Source organism: Sander vitreus, chromosome 17, assembly GCF_031162955.1.
Source record: "Sander vitreus isolate 19-12246 chromosome 17, sanVit1, whole genome shotgun sequence".
Lineage (NCBI taxonomy): Eukaryota > Metazoa > Chordata > Actinopteri > Perciformes > Percidae > Sander > Sander vitreus.
This window is the reverse complement of record NC_135871.1, coordinates 31,550,656-31,571,469: the sequence shown is the minus strand read 5'-3', so window position 1 is coordinate 31,571,469 and position 20,814 is coordinate 31,550,656. Positions and strand designations below refer to the sequence as shown.

The following is a 20,814-nucleotide window of genomic DNA, read 5'->3' as shown; positions in this document are numbered from 1 at the left end:
AACAGTTCTCTAATCCTGCTGATAACCAACCAACTAACTGAACCCAAATCATGAGCGCCTGGCAGAGATAATAACAACTTAAATGTCACAGTGACAGTGTTTTCCCTCGGCTTGTCGAGGACTTACAGTAGGTGCTCAGGGGATTTAGGGCTCTTTCCTAAAGAAAATGTTAAATTTTTCATTAAAAACAAGCCATTTCCCCAGACATTTCGTGTCTCTTTGTGGGATTTTGTCTTTTTGTAGCTGTGTTGTGTCTCTTTTTCACATCTATTTGGACCCTTATTATCTCTGAAACGTTGGAAAAACTAGAGCAGATAATAAATAAATAAATAACACTCAAAAAGCTCAAAGACAAAACTTGCTAAAGACAACAATCTACCGTCATTAAATCTAAGAGAAGTTTTTGTGTGTCTGTGTGTGTGTGTGTGTGTGTGTGTGTGTGTGTGTGTGTGTGTGTGTGTGTGTGTGCGCGCGCTGCTTTGTGTGTGTGTTTTTGTTCATCTGTGTGTGTGTGTGTGTGTGTGTGTCTGTCTGTGTGTGTGTGTGGGTTTTTATGCGACTGTGTGTTTGTGTGTGTGTGTGTGTGTGTGTGGGTTTTTGTGCGGCTGTGTGTATGTGTGTGTGTGTGTGTGTGTGTCTGCGCGGCTGTGTGTGTGTGTGAGAGAATGTGTGTTTGTTTGTGTGCGGCTGTGTGTGTGTGTTTGTGTGTGTGTGTTTGTGTGTGCGGCTGTCTGTGTGTATGTGCGGCTGTGTGTGTGTGTGTGTGTGTGTGTGTGTGTGTGTGTGTGTGTGTGTGTGTGTGTGTGTTTCATTCTGCACCTAAACCTTATAATAGCAGGAAAACCCCCTGCAGTGATATACAACAGAGAAAAGTAACCATCAACAGGTCATAGTTAAACATCTGTGACATGTTTTAATTACTTATCCAGCGTTGCCATGGCTCCACTAATCAATACATCGATCGATCGTCTCCGAGCTGCTTGTGGACATTTCCTGCTGTCGGTCCAGTACAGCGGCCGTGCGTCACATTCCAATGAAGTCCGTTTCACATGAAGAAAAGGAGACGCGGGGCGTGTTTGATTTGCATTTAAATGGATTCATTGTCCGCTGTCGGTGTGGCAGACGCTGACACGATCAAACTGCTGTGATTTGTTTTTCTACGAGAGGAAATTAAGAGTCGGGGTGTGAATCTGTACGGATCAGAGTTTGTCTTCTTGTGTTGGTTGTTTTGGCAGCATAATGAACATTTTAATGGGATCGTTAGTTGCTGTTTAGACTCGCATAGCCTGCTCTGTCTCCACAGCACTGCAGAGGAAGGTCTGGCTACATCACAGATGCAGGTTTCTTTCTACAAATTGTCCAAAAAATAATAACGTGGACGGTTCCGTACAACGTTCTTTAGTGTAAAATAAATGATCAGTTCAATACTTTCAATTAATTTGGCTATTTTATAGCATTTGAAAAAAGAATATGGATAGAAGGTTGAAAAAAGTGACAAAAATGCTTCAAAAACGCGGGGGAAAAAAGAAGAAAAACGTCCAAAAAGACGACCTAAACATTGAGAAAAAAAATAAAAGGTTTTCATTTTGACCCAGAATGACAAAAAGCTGCGTGATCACGACAACATGAGGGTTAAACCAATCACAGTCGTCGTGGGCGGCGCTGAGCTCCAGACGCAGCGACGCTGGCTCTGCTAAATAGTCTCAGGAAGGAACTGGTTTTAGGAACATTTCCACCCCGCAAAAGAAAACTCCTCATCCAATATTAACTGAAGTTAACTGTTGACACAATACAGTAAGGTGAGATATTAAAATCAGCTGATACATGGTTACACCTCATTGGCTCTTACCAGTGTATCTCCACGTGTACTTGGTCCACAGCAATCCCACCAATCAGTCCCAAAACGTCCCAGTTAGAGAGGACATGACCTCAACATATTCTTTATAAATCTTTACAGTCATTCCCTGAAAAAGAACCGAGCAGGTCTGCCTTGCTGCACCATCCTAGTCTTCTTCATAACTTGACATTTTCAGCTTATTTCTCACGTTATGTGAGAAATAAGCTGCGGCTGCTGTATCAGTCTTCATTTTAGATCGACAACAGTCACTTTAAAAAGATTTTGCGATATTTTGAGAGGCGGCGACCGCTTTATGTGTAGGTGTGTGTGTGTGTGTTTGTGTGTGTTTTTGTGCGGCTGTGTGTGTGTGTCACACTCCCGACCAGCTTCTCCAAAGTCCCCGTGACGCTCCCAGAATGCATTGCACGGCTGCTCCCATAGAAATGAATGGGACGCTGGGAAATGATGTTTGACAGTGGACACTAGGGCTGCACAATATGAGGAAAATACGCCATAACGTTGAACATCCCGATAATAATATCACTCGCAATAAACAGACAGATATTAAAGAGTTCTCAGTTCTGCTGCTTTCAGTATTCTGCTAAAATACAACAAACTGCTCGTTGGATTGAAAACAAATGAAAGGAAATCATTTCCAACTTTCTTTTGTTGAACACATTGAACATTGATTTGAACATAAAAGGCAGCACTTTCTCTTTCAACTAACACAGAAAGTCAGAGTGTTTCTCCTGACACGTGGCAGCCATCGAGATGTGTTTACTAATGATATATTGTGCAGCCCCAGTGAACACGTACTAAGACACGTGTGGACTGTCTCTCTGCTGGGTCACAGCCACCGGTTCCACCGCTGTTTGAAACAAACAGTGTGTTTCCACGCTATGTTTGCTGGCTGATCCTCCACCTCCACATTTGGGGCCTCGGGGGCTGAGGCAGCCTCTGTTGGCGCGGGGCCAGACTCTGTCCTGTGTGCCCCTGATGATAAGCTGTCCCACTGCCAGTTTCTGCAGGAAATCAGTCCCCAACAACAGCAGCAAAGCTGGGAAGAGTCCATTTACCCAGATACTGTACCAAGACCAGTTTCATGGTTCTAAATGTTGATGAATATGTCTTTTGTCCCATTTTTAGGCTCACGATTCGATTCAATATTGATTTTCGATTCAGAAACGATTCACAATATGTAAATGTAGTTACTTTTCCCAGACAATTACAATTTAAAAGAAAAGAAACACAGCAAATTAAATGTAGGTTGATATTACTGTATATGTCTTAAAATAACAAACTAATGCAACTAAAAACTGCAGAAGTGCCAGCTTTCAAATACATTTAAATCAAGTATAAAACTGTTGAATACAAGTGCTGTACTCAGATCAAACAGAAAATACTGCTAAATGTGGTTTAAGGAGTACTTCAGCTACCAGGTTGACTGTTGAAATGTGAACTCCATTAAACTTCCTAAAATTAGGCTCTTTCTTTTTACAACTGTGGCAACTCCAGCTCCAGTCATTCAACAGAACGTCTGTGATGGGTCAGAATCACACAATGGATACACATGTAGGTGTGGGGGGGTGTGTGTGTGTGTGTGTGTGTGTGTGTGTGCGTATGTGTGTGAGTGTGTGTGTGTGTGTGTGTGTGTGCGCCTCTGCGTAGGTGTGTGTGTGTGTGTGCGTATGTGTGTGTGTGCATAGGTGTATGTGTGCGTGCGTGTGTGCGTGCGTGTGTGTGTGTGTGTATGTGTGTGTGTGTGTGTGTGTGTGTGTGTGTGTGTGTGTGTGTGTGTGTGTGCGTCTGCGTAGGTGTGTGTGTGTGTGTGCGTATGTGTGTGTGCGTAGGTGTATGTGTGTGTGTGTGTGCGTGCGTGTGTGTATATGTGTGTGTATGTGTGCGTATGTGTGTGTGTGTGTGTGTGTATGTATATATGTATGTGTATGTGTGTGTATGTATGTGTGTATGTATGTGTATGTGTGTGTGTATGTATGTGTATGTGTGTGTATGTGTGTGTGTATGTATGTGTGTGTGTGCGTGTGTGTATGTATGTGTGTGTATGTGCGTGTGTGTATGTATGTATGTGTGTGTGTGTATGTGTGTGTGTGTGTGTGTGTGTGTAACCAGTTCATAGTCCACCACTGGCTGGAATCTGTACATTCTTTTGCAGAAACAGAAGCTGGTCTAGGTGTTTTGGAGTGAGCATGCTCTGCTGTGCAGTTCCGATGTCTCCACCAGTTGAGAACACTCTCTCTGACGCAACGGTGGGAGTTTAGAGCACTGAAAGAGAGCGTGTTGGTTGACTGGAACGTTAGGAGGAGGTACTTTAGGTTGTTGTTTGTCCACGTCTTTAAAGTACCCATATTATTAAAAAAAATCCCTTTTTCTGGGATTTGGGGAGTTATTTTGTGTCTCTGGTGCTTCATACACACTTTGAAAAACAACCCTCCATGCTGTTCTGAGTGAGATACGGTTTCTGAATGTGTCCTGTCTTCAGTCTCCGGGTCAGCTGGTCAACATCTGCACGGCTTTTTACGTCACTAGCTGAGACGAGGGGGCTAGGGGGCTAACCGTTAGCATGCTAGCTCGTTCTCAATGGCAAAACACTGCTACAACACACACTAGTTCACCCTAATCTCCAAAAGAACTACTTCCATGTCCCTGTTCTGCAGGGACATGGAAGCATGTTCATCGAGCATGTTTAGAGGCTTAAAACAGGTTTAAAACCTGCCCTGTTTCAGCCTGTTGGGTGCTAACGCTAGCAGGAGGATAACACGGTGTAGGCAGCACCGATTGTTTTCGGGTTTTTTGCTACTGCCGGCACTCCAAATTTCAAAACAACAGAGCTACGTGTTGAAATTGACCGTAATTCTCCTTTAACACGATGACGATAGAGAAGCGACCAAGCAGCTTCTTGTTTACATTCAACATGGCGGCCACCGAAGGGCAGGCAGCAGCCCGTTGATGCCGCTGTCGCTGCTGTTTTAAAAGATTTCAAAGGCAAGTTTTCTCTGAAAACGGAACAGAAACTTGCCCTGGAACAATTCCTACAAAAGAAGGACGTGTTTGCTTTACTACCGACCGGCTTGCCTAATTTACCAGCTACCTAAAGTACGTCATCTGGATCGTTGCTCTGATTGGTTGAAGGACTGTCCAATTGCGTCTAGAGGCATTTGAACGATGCCCGTTGATCCCGCCTCTTGTGCAGTAGAAAATACAGAGCAGACTCCCCCAGACTAATGTTCAATCTTAAAAGACTGAGCTGGTGGTAGCCAGACGAAGCTCCAGTGAAGGAGTTTTTCTGCCATCACTGGGAGAACAAAAAGCCATCCGTCTCCTCGTCACCTTTCAGGACTGAAGGGCCTCGTGGGTAATTGGGAGCATAAACAAAGAAACCGTCTGGCAGCTGCACTGATGGAAATCTGAACAGCTACTTATGCGTTTATTCAGCAGCCCCGTTATCTCAAAGGCACACTATCAACTTATACAGCAGCAGTCATGTGCTGCTGACAGTAATAAATACGTGGAGGACATACCAATAACAGCTCTACTTTTCGTAGCTATATGTACGAATGTTTCCTCTTCCTACCAGCAGAGTCTCTGGTTCCAGCTGACTTCTTTATCTCAATCACTTCCTAAACTAAATGTGTGTGAGTGCTCCCAAAAGTTTCAATTAACACACTCCCTCAGCCAGCAAGCAGCGGTGGTGATCTGTGTTGAGAGGAGCTGCTATCTGCCAGCCAACAGACCGACTCCTGCTGCTCCATCACAGAGACATTAAAGCCGATAAATGACAAAACTACTGAGGAAGCACAAAGGATATCTGTTATCTATCTATAAATTCAGATTCAAGAAATGAATGTTGAGTGTGCGTGTGACTTTGTTTGTATCACCTGTGATTTCCCTGTATCTTTAGAACAATCGGATGGGATGATTTGATTGGTGGTTGAATAATGAACTAACCCAACTCCCAGCTGTAGTGACTCTACCCTTGTCTGTATATCACTGAATGGTTGATTTATTGTGATGTGAGCCTAATTAAACAAGTGAAAGGAGAGTATTTCATCCTCCTTAACTTGGTAACCTGAGATGTGTTCGCTTTTCTTCACGTTTTGGAACATGCCTATTGGATTTTGGGCCGAGTATCTCCATTGTTGAAGCACAGCCTCCTTTTTCAACTCATGTTTCTTGCAGTTAGAGTCCGCCTTCTGACTATGATCAGGCTACTTCAGTGTGTCTGAAAGATGTAAACATTACAGAGTTACGTATCCTTCCCGCCAGTGGCATTCAACACAGAAACTGTCGAGGCGGTTGCTAGGAGCTTCAAATTTGTCGATTTAAGAGTTGTCATGTCTGTAAGTCGACTAACAACAACCTGTACTGCTGCGTCATACTCATTAAAGGTGTAGTAGGTAAGACTTATAAAACTACCTGTCTGTCATATCTGCTGAAACTGACCCTATGTTCCAGTAGAACTACAGGAAGCAGGTCATTAAAGTAATCCAGCTCCTCTGGCTCCACCTACAGCCTGGAGCCCTGTTCAGATGGACCAATCAGGGCCAGGGGGGGTGTCTAACTGTTCAGATGCACCAATCAGGGCCAGGGGGGGGTGTCTAACTGCGTGTCAATCACTGCTCATGCACACACATTTTCATAGCGTCCTCCCCTCCCCCTTCGCCGTGCACCAGCTGCAGATAGGTTTCCTCCCCTTCCCCCCCTCTTCACATGTGCTCTATCGTGCACAGCTCACCCTTGTGGGGGGAGGGGCTTAGGAGACCGTTTTGGGCTTTAGCGGAAAGGGGGGGAGGGACTGAGAAGTTGTCGACGTTTGAATTTTTTGGCTAAGTCCTGGTCTTCACAATCCTACCTACAGCACCTTTAACTCATTAACACTCATCTCCACTTATACGCCCATTTTTCTGTCGCTATTCATGGAGGTTGGTACCTGTGTAGTACCAACGAGGCCTATTTGCGTCGCTGAAAAAGTCAGAGATGTGGGCAATGATTTAGAGATCTGAAACCACCTAGCAACCACATGGTAACACCCCAAAAAACATCACAGGGTTCATACGTTTTGAAAAAACCTGGAAAAGTCATGGAATTTCTTTTTAACACAGCATAATAATATGTGATTAATAAATGTATTTCACGTCGTCTTAACCTCACCTCAATCATTCATTTTAATGTTGAAACCTCTGAGGGGAAACTTTAACACAGGTTTTTATTCTTATTGTATAATGTCGAATGACATTTTCAGGAATACATAGTCATGGAAATTTGCCAAAAAGTCATAAAAAAGTATTGGTTAAAATGCGTATGAACCCTGACCTCAGTAGCAACTACCACAAACGCCGTAAAACAACCACCTCTTAATGCCTTAACAATAATCCAGAACTCAATCATAACAAACAATAATAATGCCCTAACAGTGACCTAATAACGTCACAGCAACAGTGTAGTAACACCCTAGTCAGAAAATGCAAACGCCCGAATGAGTAGCAAAAAGATTGCTTTGTTATTAAGCACATTTACACTTTTTCAAGAATATTTCGGCTTCTCTAGATTGTTTGTACTTGTTAATGAACTTAAGACGCAGACAGATGCATCTTTAAAGCTCAAGTACACAAATATGTTGGTGTATTTGCACGACTTTGATGTGCACCAGCTCAGGACTCGGAGAATGGACCGAATCAGCTCTAGCTGCAGAGAATTGGGCATGCATCAGAAAGTCCCATTTCCCCCTCATCATCACGGCGTCCAGTCGTCATTAGAGCGGCTTTGTATGGATGAAAGCCGAGCGGCGAGTGGACGCTGATGAAAGCCACTGCGTCTGATTTAACGCTACACGGACAAAATGGCTCGTTGTTAACGTCGTTAACATTTCCTCACACAAGTTGTGCCCCAACGGTTGGAACTGCACACTCAAAAAGGGAGGTACAAGACAAGAACATTTCTGTACTGACAGGTCCACTTTTAAATATGTTCCCTTAAGAATACAGTACTGTGTTGTATGAGGCTAGAATTGTAGCTTTTGACTAATTTGAGGGTACAAAATGAAAGTGAAGGGTACCTCTCTTGCAACAAGCATTTGTACCCTTTTAGGTACGGTAGCCTGATGTCATCATACTCAGACTCTAGTCAGAATAGGAGTCTGATTCTGCTCCATTGGGCTGTGATTATGGGGCGTGTTTCAACCCAACCAGGAAAGGAAATGCCTCTGTACTCAATTGGATAGACCTACAACCAATCAGAGCAAGGGATAGACGTACAACCAATCAGAGCAACGGATAGACCTACAACCAGTCGGAGCAACGGATAGACCTACAACCAATCAGAGCAAGGGATAGACCTTCAACCAATCAGAGCAAGGGATAGACCTACAACCAATCAGAGCAACGGATAGACCTACAACCAATCAGAGCAACGGATAGACCTTCAACCAATCAGAGCAACGGATAGACCTACAACCAGTCGGAGCAACGGATAGACCTCCAATTGTAGTACTTTTTTGCGTGTTATTGATTTATGATCTGCTCTAGCTTGTCCGTTTTAGACAGATATGGTGATAATAACGGTCCAAAATGATGTGAAAAAGGGACGCAAAACTACCACAAAGACAAACAAGAGACGCCAAATGACCCCAGAGACCCAAAAATGACCCAAAAGAGACACAAGACGACCACAAAGTAGGGGTGGTACTGTTCACAAATCCACGGTTGGGTTCATATCACGGTTTTTGGTTGATTTCTGCTGTCATCATAGGTAACATGAAATCCCAAATGTTCCCACACACCAGACTATATACGACGCTGGAGCATCCTCCAGTCCCCGCAGGCAGCCTTCCTCATCTCTCCCACCTGACATTTCTACACGTGACGTGACCTGCAGCAGCAGCAGCACGCCACACGCCACCTGAGGAGCGGTCGGCTCGGCGCCTCTCAAAATCTGACGAAAATCTTTTAAACTGACCTTTGTCGATCAAAAAAACAGACAGATTCAGCAACTGCACGGCCTATTTCTCGCTTAAAATGTCAGAAACACGTTTCACTGAACTATTTTCGTGAAATACGAGATCGTATTCACAACGAGACGCCATTAGAGTCTGTTTTGAAATTCGAGAGCAGCAAGAACCACGTGATGCGTTCGTCCAATCAGCTGCCACCCCTCTCATCCCCCTCGTCGTTTCCAGTAAGTGTTTTAACATAGGTGTATAAAGTGGCCACTACGGCAGGAAGTGGTTAGTGCACGTTAACAGTGGACTGACGGACCGTGAGACACACACGCTCCGAGACAAGCGAACTGAGCGGTGCGGATGGTTTTTCATGAACCGTACCACCCCTACTACAAAGAGACGCAAAATCCCACAAAGAGACACAATCTGTCTCATAGCTTTAGCAGATTGATTTCAGACACGTTGCACAGCACTGTCCAGGGTCACGTAAATGCCAAACAACGTAGAAAATCCCTTCTCGAGAGCCTTTTTTTATTTGTGCAGAAAGAATAAGAAGAAGCACCTTTCAACAGATGACTGCTCGGTGTTGGACAAGACTAATGTGTTAAAGGATTAGAGCCACTCTATTTGTTTCTGTGGTGTTTTCTTTTGCATCTTGCTTACATTAGAGTCTGAAAAATCCATATCTGAAGGGCTGTAATGGCGTGTATGTGCAATCAGGCTCTTCCTCACGGGCACTTGTGTGATTCTGTAGGTCTCAGGGATGACGCTTTTTGGCAGCCGGCCCCAAATGTCATTTAGAAAACACTAAAAGATAAGCACAGATGTTCGACTAAATGCTTAACCTTCCTGTTAAAAAAGATGTTTCTTTTCCAACCAAAATACCGAGAAAATAACCACGGATGGTTTCAGGTTCGGTACAGTTAATGATCACTACTTTCGTTGGATTTTGAGTTGTTTTATTCATTTTTTTCACGGTTTCTAAACAGTTTTCGGACTCAACTTTGACACACACGAGTCTGTGATTATCCATCAACATACATTCCTCTAATATTAGTCAAAATAATTCATAATTTCAGCTTTTTTTGACTCCAAAAATTAGGTTTAGGATTACTGACCATGAATTGCATGGTCGGCGGGGGAAGACAACACAAGGGTTATATTTTTTTCAGCTCTCTCTCACAAAGACGGGAGCCATTTTTGCACCCCTATTTCCAAAAAAACTTAAAATATAACAAGTTTCACCAGACCTGATGCGTTTTTGGGGCATGTTTAGGCCCTCAAAAAGCAGATTCATCGTTTGGAATAATAATTCCTTTAGTTCCAAGAGGGCTCTTAAGTATATCGTTATCGTGATATACAACAACGTTATGGCTCATTCTCCTCATATCTTGCAGCTTGTGTTGCGTCGGTCTGAAGCGTAGTTTATTTTCATTTTAAAAATCTAATTCCCGGTGGCTTTAAAAAGGTCTAAGTGTGTCCCTGTGATACCTGCTGTCATCACGTTCAGTATGTTCATTCACTTTCTGCGTGGCTCTCTCCAGGAGGGGCGAGTCTCTGCTCTCCAGGCTGGAGAGGCTTTAAACGGGTGACCTTTGAGACAATAACAGCTCACCCCGGCTCCAGCAAACGCTGAATGGCGAGCGGTGGCCCCCGGGTCCTTAAGCAGGCGGCTGCCTCGGCCGCCTGTGGATTACATTGATCCCCTGAAACAATGGAGGCCCCACCGCGTCCATTGTTGAGGGGGAATTAATAAATAACAACATGTGAATGAATGCAGGGGAGTCGGGGTTTTTAATGCTGCACTCTTAAGCTTTTGGAGGCTTCGACTGTGAAATCATTTGTTACCAAAATGTGTTCCTCTTGTCACGGAAACCTAATCTTAGTTTACTTCTCACTCAGACGTCTTTTAGAGCAATTTCTATTTAATTATGACAACTTAGTTTTCATTTTAAAGACGTAAATGTATAAAAATTCTGGGATTGGAGACATTTTCTGTCAACTTTTTATTGGATTTGTTGACAATAAGAAAAAGACTTCCTCTTGTGCCTTTTTAAATGATTAGTGGATGAGAAAAGTGTTCCTGTTACAGAAGAGAACATGAAATTCAGACCCCTACATTTAAAATGGCCAAAGATAAGCAGCTGTATCCCGAATATATCCAACTGTTCTGACTAATTCATAATTTGCTGCTTTCTGTTTTCTAAAAAACAGGCTCTTACTCTTCAACAGAAAGGTCGACTTTCTTAGAAATCCTTTCCATAATGTTGTCAGACACTTAGACTATTAATCTGTAAGAAGAACTACAGTGGTGTGAAAAAGTGTTTGCCCCCTTCCTCATTTCCTGTTCCTTTGCATGTTTGTCACACTTAAGTGTTTCGGAACATCAAACCAATTTAAACAAAAGTCAAGGACAACACAAGTAAACACAAAATGCAATTTGTAAATGAAGGTGTTTATTATTAAAGGAGAAAAAAAATCCAAACCATCATGGCCCTGTGTGAAAAAAGTGATTGCCCCCCTTGTTAAAACATACTATAACTGTGGTTGTCCACACCTGAGTTCAATTTCTCTAGCCACACCCAGGCCTGAATATTGCCACACCTGTTCACAATCAAGGCATCACTTAAATAGGAGCTGCTTGACACAGTAAGGTCCACCAGAAGATCCTTAAAAGCTACACATCATGCCGAGACCCAAAGAAATTCAGGAACAATTGAGAAAGAAAGTAATTGAGATCTATCAGTCTGGAAAGGGTTATAAAGCCATTTCCAAAGCTTTGGGAATCCAGCGAACCACAGTGAGAGCCATTATCCACAAATGGCGAAGACATGGAACAGTGGTGAACCTTCCCAGGAGTGGCCAGCCGCCCAAAATTACCCCCAAGAGCGCAGCGACGACTCATCCAAGAGGTCACAAAAGACCCCACAACAACGTCCAAAGAACTGCAGGCCTCACTTGCCTCAGTTAAGGTCAGCGTTCATGCCTCCACCATCAGGAAAAGACTGGGCAAAAATGGCCTGCATGGCAGAGTTCCAAGGAGAAAACCACTGCTGAGCAAAAAGAACATCAAAGCTCGTCTCAATTTCTCCAGAACACATCTTGATGATCCCCAAGACTTTTGGGACAACATTCTGTGGACCGATGAGACAAAAGTGGAACTCTTTGGAAGGTGTGTGTCCAAGTATATCTGGCGTAGAAGGAACACTGCATTTCATAAAAAGAACATTATACCAACTGTAAAATATGGTGGTGGTAGTGTGATGGTCTGGGGCTGTTTTGCTGCTTCAGGACCTGGAAGACTTGCCGTGATAAAAGGAACTATGAATTCTGCTGTCTACCAAGAGATCCTGAAGGAGAATGTCCGACCATCTGTTCGTGTACTCAAGCTGAAACGAACTTGGGTTCTGCAGCAGGACAATGATCCTAAACACACCAGCAAGTCCACCACCGAATGGCTGAAGAAAAAACTAAATGAAGACTTTGGAGTGGCCTAGCCAAAGTCCTGACCTGAATCCTATTGAGATGTTGTAAAAGGCCGTTCATGCTCGAAAACCCTCTAATGTAACTGAATTAGGACAATTCTGCAAAGATGAGTGGGCCAAAAATTCCTCCAGGACGCTGTAAAAGCCTCATTGCACGTTATCGCAAACGCTTGGTTGCAGTTGTTGCTGCTAAGGGTGGCCCAACCAGTTATTAGGTTTAGGGGGGCAATCACTTTTTTCACACAGGGCCATGATGGTTTGGATTTTTTTTCACCTTTAATAATTAACACCTTCATTTACAAATTGCATTTTGTGTTTACTTGTGTTGTCCTTGACTATTGTTTAAATTGGTTTGATGTTCCGAAACACTTAAGTGTGACAAACATGCAAAGGAACAGGAAATGAGGAAGGGGGCAAACACTTTTTCACACCACTGTAAGTCTGTCAGTGGCAAAAACAGAACTTTTGTGAAGGTAAATACAAGCTGGACAATTGTACATTGTAGCTTGTTTCTCTGCAGCGATCTCGCTCAATACTGGACCAATGTCAGAGACTGTTGTTCCCATCAGTCACTCAGACACAAAAACATGGGAACAATAGGGTCCAGGTTGAAAAACCCCCGGAAGATACCCTTTAAATAACACTTCTAGTCCGCCTTAAAGGACGTTTCCGGCGCAAAATGAACCTAGGGGTTAATAACAGATGTGTACCGAGTCGTCCGATCTCTGGGATTTGTTGGAAGAAATATTTGTACATGTTAAACAAATTATGATAATACACTAGAATATATGATGTATACAAAAGTCTGTATAAAACCTATATATTTTTGTTCTGGCTTATAATTGTAGGCAGGCTACTTAGTAGGCCAAACCTCCGGGACCTCTTAACCTGGGACCTTGCTGTCATCAGGTCAGCTGCTAGCTGCTAGCTGCTAGCTGCTGTCATCAGGTCAGCTGCTAGCTGCTAGCTGCTGTCATCAGGTCAGCTGCTAGCTGCTAGCTGCTGTCATCAGGTCAGCTGCTAGCTGCTAGCTGCTGTCATCAGATCAGCTGCTAGCTGCTAGCTGCTGTCATCAGGTCAGCTGCTAGCTGCTGTCATCAGCTCAGCTGCTAGCTGCTGTCATCAGGTCAGCTGCTAGCTGCTAGCTGCTGTCATCAGATCAGCTGCTAGCTGCTAGCTGCTGTCATCAGATCAGCTGCTAGCTGCTGTCATCAGGTCAGCTGCTAGCTGCTAGCTGCTGTCATCAGCTCAGCTGCTAGCTGCTAGCATCCCGCCACAGCATCACTGTTTTATGAATGAAACATGGCGGAGAAACGTAAAAGTGCTGATAACTTCTCTGTATCAACAAAGAAAGTAAGGCTCTATCTCGAGAGTTAGCCTATCTCAACGCCTATCTCAACTTCGGTTTCGGAGGGGGGGGGGCTCAGCTTTTCTTAGACATAAGTGGGGGGGGGGCGCCAAGGAAAAAAAGTTGGGAACCACTGCTTCAAATAACACTTCTAGTCCACCTTAAAGCCTCCAGCTTCTGTTTTAAGGTGGACTACCTGATTAGTAATGCAGCAGCGAGGCCCTAAAAGGATGTGAACCCCCCCGACTTCACCCTCCCCCCACCCCCCCTCACAGCACTCTGCTGGATAATAGAGCTCTCTAATGGGAGGCTTTTTTGTTTTTTTGTTTTCCACTCTGAAAAAAACTGTAATCAGCTCGTTTGTGGTGATTTGGAAACTTTTTCCTTTTGTATTTCCTCCAAACATATACATGTACTGTACTTACTCCTTCCTTGGCATTTCATGTTGTTTATCAAAGCGAGCTTGCCTCGTTGCTGATGTATTTACAAGGTAATAACTGCAGCGAGCAAGGACACTCGGGCCTGAAGATGCTTTCAAACTGGACGCCATGTCGCCTGCACTGAAATCCTTTGAAAAAATAATGTTTTATAAATAACTGTCTGCCAGAGAAAAAGAAATCCCTCCCCTCACTTCCCCTCCCCTCCCCTCCCCTCCCCTCACCCACACAAACACACTGTAGTCCATAAAAAAAAGCATATAAAAAGGCAGCGTCGGGATGAGAAGGGACAGTGGGATGGAATATAAAATATTTAGAGAGCCTGTTCTCCTCGGCGCTGCGAGGGTGAAGCGAAGGGGAAAGGGAGATGTACTTATCTCGGCTTTGGAAGATGCATTTTTCTTTTCCAGGCGGAAGAAGGAGGAGGACGGGTGGGGGAGGGGTCTGTGTGTGTGTGTGTGTGTGTGTGTGTGTGTGTGTGTGTGTGTGTGTGTGTGTGTCGGTCATTCACTCTCTCGGTCGCTCTCTGTCTCTCTCTATTTCTCTCTCGTGTGTGTGTGTGTGTGTGTGTGTGTGTGTGTGTGTGTGTGTGTGTGTGTGTGTGTGTGTGTGTGTGTATGTGTGTGTGTATTGGTTTTTCTCTCTCTGTCTCTCTGTGTGTGTGTGTGTGTGTGTGTGTGTGTGTGTGTCAGTCATTCACTCTCTCGCTGTCTCTTTCTCTCTCGCTCTCGTGTGTGTGTGTGTGTGTGCGCGTGTGTGCGTGTGTGTGTGTGTGTGTGTGCGCGTGTGTGTGTGCGTGTGTGTGTGTGTGTGTGTGTGTGTGTTCTGGTGGGTTGGACTGTAGGACAGCAGCAGTTTGTCTCTCAGACTCTGAACTGATGTGAAGCTGCCAGACTGATTCTCTGTTTTCACGTTAGAGTCAAATAGAGACACAGTAGAGCTGCTTTTTTATTGGCTGCAGGCTGCGCAAACTCAGTGATACTAGAGTTAAATCCTGAAAAGGTGAACATTCACAAGGTAAATCTGTTTGTTACATATATACATATTTACCAAGCATTTGATAGATGATTTGTTTTTAAAGTTTGAACAAAACATCTTGTTGTATTGTATTTTTGAGTACTGCTGTAACTAACGTATTACTGTCATCATTGTTGATTAATGTGTGGATTATTTTCTGGATGAATGGATGAGTTGTTTGGTCTCTAAAATGTGGATCACTTGTTTCCCAAAAAGCCCGAGATGACGTCCTCAAATGTCTTGTTTTGTCCACAACTCAAAGATCTTCAGTTTACTGTCACAGAGGAGAGAAGACACTAGGAAATATTCACATTTAACAAGATTAAAGCAAAAACAATTGAGTTTCTTTTCATAAAAAATGACTCATTTGATGAATATCAAAATAGTTGGTGATTCTTTCAATAGTTGACAACTAATTGACTGATCTTTGCAGCTCTAACACTGAGAAGGGATGAGGTTGAGGGAACGTTTGACACTTATAAAAGCACAGATTGAGTGTAGAAACCATATCTTTACTCTGAGTACTTAAAGGTGCAGTACGTGATTCTGCACAAAGATTGTTGATTTTTAAAGGTCCTATGACATGCTGCTTTTTGGATGCTTTTATATAGACCTTAGTGGTCCCCTAATACTGTATCTGAAGTCTCTTTTATATAGACCTTAGTGGTCCCCTAATACTGTATCTGAAGTCTCTTTTATATAGACCTTAATGGTCCCCTAATACTATATCTGAAGTCTCTTTTATATAGACCTTAGTGGTCCCCTAATACTGTATCTGAAGTCTCTTTTATATAGACCTTAGTGGTCCCCCTAATACTGTATCTGAAGTCTCTTTTATATAGACCTTAGTGGTCCCCTAATACTGTATCTGAAGTCTCTTTTATATAGACCTTAGTGGTCCCCTAATACTGTATCTGAAGTCTCTTTTATATAGACCTTAGTGGTCCCCTAATACTGTATAGTTAGTTCTACTTGTTGTTAAATTGCAATGTGAGCGGCAGCATTATGTCGGCAGGATCATTTAAAAGGCCACCGCGACTACATTATGCGTCTGCCCTATTTCTGATGCCGCGGCGGCAGAAATGTTGCTGTGGCGGGCCGCCACTACAAAATCAACATAGAGGAAATACTGAATATTCACTAACTTTGACAAAAAGTGTATTAGATCGAGCCTCGTGAGAGCGTCCTGATCTGGCGAGCTCCAGTTTTCTACTCTCAGATCAGTCTGGCATCTTGAGATAGAGAAAATTTGGAGCCGTTCGCCAAACGACCGACCAATCAGCGTTGGCTTTGAGGCGGGTTTAGGTGTGACGCAACAAGAAGAGACTGTTCAGTCTAAACAACGTGACGGCTTCCACAGATGAGATGAGCGTAGCTATCGCGTGAGTTGTATCCGAATAAAAAAGTATTCCTTCATTGAAAGAAGAGCAAAAACGGCACTGGAGGCTTTTCTCTGAGGAAAAGATGTTGCTCTTCTCCCGACTGGTTTCGGCAAGAGTTAGATATATTGTTGATCTGATTGGTTGATTTGGCCCGTCTATCACCAACATAGGTGGTGATAGACAGATGGTTTATCCAATCAGCTAACCAGGATTTTCGCCCCTTCCCAAAAGTTCTCCAACGGAAAGTTCCCAGATGGATATGCCGAGCAAATGCGAAGCAATCCATCTGGAGTCAGGTTGTATTAGATTAACATCACTTTCTAAACCTTTAAACAACGTACGTAAACAACCAGATGCCCGTATGTGGGATGAAATGAAATAACCAAAAGGTACAGGAAAGTAGGGCTGCACGATATCAGGAAAATTTATAATTGCGATTATTTTGACTGATATTGCGATGTAAATCACGGTTTTGGAGGGAATGATCATTTTTGTATCATTATTCTCATTTTCATTGAAAAATATAATATATTCTGCGAGGATCTGTACCATCTGTAGTCTGTAGGAGAGGATGTGTAGGCCGGGACGTCTCTGCAGCCCCACAATACTTCATTCAGAACGGTTAGACACATATTTTGCCTTTAACAATTATTGCAGCCCTCTGTGATTTGGAAATTGCACTAGTCCATATTGTGATTTGGGTACAATTGCGATTAATTGTGCAGCCCTACAGGAAAGAGAAGGGAGGTTAGAGATGTTCAAATTATTGACGGGTAGTGTATTGCGTAAGGGTTAATGCCCGCTGTGCGTGGGATGGGTAGCGTATTATTTTCTATTAACCTGCTTCAGTTTTGTTCTGATCCATCTAGATGCTAATTGTGCTGTTTCTGTTGTAGCGTTGTAGCGTTGTATGGTTGTGTGGTTGTAGCGTTGTATGGTTGTAGCGTTGTATGGTTGTGGCGTTGTATGGTTGTATGGTTGTAGCGTTGTGTGGTTGTATGGTTGTAGCGTTGTATGGTTGTAGCGTTGTATCGTTGTGTGGTTGTATGGTTGTGTGGTTGTAGCGTTGTGTGGTTGTATGGTTGTGTGGTTGTAGCGTTGTATGGTTGTATGGTTGTAGCGTTGTATGGTTGTATGGTTGTAGCGTTGTGTGGTTGTATGGTTGTATGGTTGTAGCGTTGTATGGTTGTATGGTTGTAGCGTTGTAGCGTTGTATGGTTGTAGCGTTGTATGGTTGTAGCGTTAGGCGTTGTATGGTTGTATGGTTGTATGGTTGTAGCGTTGTATGGTTATAGCGTTGTATGGTTATAGCGTTGTATGGTTGTAGCATTGTATGGTTATAGCGTTGTATGGTTGTAGCGTTGTATGGTTATAGCGTTGTATGGTTGTATGGTTGTATGGTTGTAGCGTTGTATGGTTGTAGCGTTGTATGGTTGTAGAGTTGTATGGTTGTAGCGTTGTATGGTTGTATGGTTGTAGCGTTGTATGGTTGTAGCGTTGTAGCGTTGTATGGTTGTATGGTTGTAGCGTTGTATGGTTGTATGGTTGTAGCGTTGTATGGTTGTAGCGTTGTATGGTTGTAGCGTTGTATGGTTGTAGCGTTGTATGGTTGTAGCGTTGTAGCGTTGTATGGTTGTATGGTTGTAGCGTTGTAGCGTTGTATGGTTGTAGCGTTGTATGGTTGTAGCGTTGTATGGTTGTATGGTTGTAGCGTTGTATGGTTGTAGCGTTGTATGGTTGTAGCGTTGTATGGTTGTAGCGTTGTATGGTTGTAGCGTTGTATGGTTGTAGCGTTGTATGGTTGTATGGTTGTAGCGTTGTATGGTTGTAGCGTTGTAGCGTTGTATGGTTGTATGGTTGTAGCGTTGTATGGTTGTATGGTTGTAGCGTTGTATGGTTGTATGGTTGTAGCGTTGTGTGGTTGTATGGTTGTATGGTTGTAGCGTTGTATGGTTGTAGCGTTGTAGCGTTGTAGCAGTTGTATGGTTGTATGGTTGTATGGTTGTATGGTTGTAGCGTTGTATGGTTGTAGCGTTGTATGGTTGTAGCGTTGTAGAGTTGTATGGTTGTATGGTTGTAGCGTTGTATGGTTGTAGCGTTGTATGGTTGTATGGTTGTATGGTTGTAGCGTTGTATGGTTGTATGGTTGTATGGTTGTATGGTTGTAGCGTTGTATGGTTGTAGCGTTGTATGGTTGTAGCGTTGTAGCGTTGTATGGTTGTAGCGTTGTATGGTTGTAGCGTTGTAGCGTTGTATGGTTGTAGCGTTGTATGGTTGTATGGTTGTATGGTTGTAGCGTTGTATGGTTGTATGCGTTGTATGGTTGTATGGTTGTATGGTTGTAGCGTTGTATGGTTGTTGCGTTGTATGGTTGTATGGTTGTATGGTTGTAGCGTTGTATGGTTGTAGCGTTGTATGGTTGTATGGTTGTGTGGTTGTAGCGTTGTATGGTTGTAGCGTTGTAGCGTTGTATGGTTGTATGGTTGTAGCGTTGTATGGTTGTAGCGTTGTAGCGTTGTATGGTTGTAGCGTTGTATGGTTGTATGGTTGTAGCGTTGTATGGTTGTAGCGTTGTATGGTTGTAGCGTTGTATGGTTGTATGGTTGTAGCGTTGTATGGTTGTAGCGTTGTAGCGTTGTATGGTTGTAGCGTTGTATGGTTGTATGGTTGCGTGTTGAGAAACGATAGATTTTTGTAATTAAAGATGTAAAAGGGGATTAAAAATCAAAAAGGGTAAAAGACCCAAAAAGCATTTTGCTTCCTCCTCCTCTCTTTCAGACAAGAGTATTCATTTATTCTGCTTATTCTTGCTTTTTCTTTTTGTCATAGTGAACTACTTTTGTGTCTTGTATTTAATGTTGTTATTAATTCTTGTGTATGTTGTGTTTTGTGTCTGTGTCTGTGCAGAAGCTGGCAGTCAGAAGTTGTCCTGTAGCGTCGACTAAGCCGCTGTCTCTCATCAAGGCTCCCAGCCAGGGCATCGCCATCTCCGTGGTGCCGGCCAAAGCTCCCGTTTCCATGGTGACCGCACACATTAACGGACAGAAGGTGGTGAGCTCGGAGTCGCTGCAGACGTCCCCCATCAACCTCCAGACGGGCGTCAGGGTGGCGGCCGCCGGCGTCCACCCGTTCAGCAGCAGGAGAGCCGGAGAGCTGTCTCCCTCACAGGTAACAACATCTGGACCAGCTGACCTCAATAACTTCTGCTCCCTCCTTTATCCCAGTAGTTATACTTCCAACTTATTAGAGGTGCACTCACATATATATATATATATATATATATATATATAGACAGACAGACAGACAGACAGACTCAGACTCAGACAGTAAACACACAACAAACTCACACAGTAAACACACAACAAACTCAGACAGTAAACACACAACAAACTCACACAGTAAACACACAAACACACACAGTAAACACACAACAAACTCACACAGTAAACACACAACAAACTCACACAGTAAACACACAACAAACTCACACAGTAAACAAACAACAAACTCACACAGTAAACACACAACAAACTCACACAGTAAACACACAAACTCACACAGTAAACACACAACAAACTCACACAGTAAACACACAACAAACTCACACAGTAAACACACAACAAACTCAGACAGTAAACACACAAACTCACACAGTAAACACACAACAAACTCACACAGTAAACACACAACAAACTCACACAGTAAACACACAACAAACTCACACAGTAAACACACAACAAACTCACACAGTAAACACACAACAAACTCACACAGTAAACACACAACAAACTCACACAGTAAACACACAACAAACTCACACAGTAAACACACAACAAACTCACACAGTAAACACACAACAAACTCACACAGTAAACACACAACAAACTCAGACAGTAAACACACAAACTCACACAGTAAACACACAACAAACTCACACAGTAAACACACAACAAACTCACACAGTAAACACACAACAAACTCACACAGTAAACACACAACAAACTCACACAGTAAACACACAACAAACTCACACAGTAAACACACAACAAACTCACATAGTAAACACACAACAAACTCACAAAGTACACAACAAACTCACACAGTAAACACACAACAAACTCACACAGTAAACACACAACAAACTCAGACAGTAAACACACAAACTCACACAGTAAACAAATAATGGAAATCACTATTAAAATCCGACATGGTTATGGAAACCTTGAAGAGATGAAGAGAAAGCTGACTTCTCGTTGTGTTTTCTGAATCAGAAACGTTGTATCTCCCCCGAGTGTCAGTCAGGATTCAGTCTGTATGCAGCCTCATGGCCTCCGATCAGAGCTGCACGCTCAA

The 20,814-nt window shown here is 43.2% G+C and overlaps 1 protein-coding gene across 1 annotated transcript in view; it reads left to right on the top strand.

The window, feature by feature from the left end:
- The window catches only part of phf21b (PHD finger protein 21B), a 114,688-nt gene that overhangs the window by 64,898 nt on the left and 28,976 nt on the right, over positions 1-20,814 (top strand). The window contains exon 4 of the mRNA XM_078273468.1: positions 19,369-19,629. Within this exon, the coding sequence (XP_078129594.1) occupies positions 19,369-19,629 (261 nt within the window). The remainder of the gene's footprint in view (positions 1-19,368; positions 19,630-20,814) is intronic.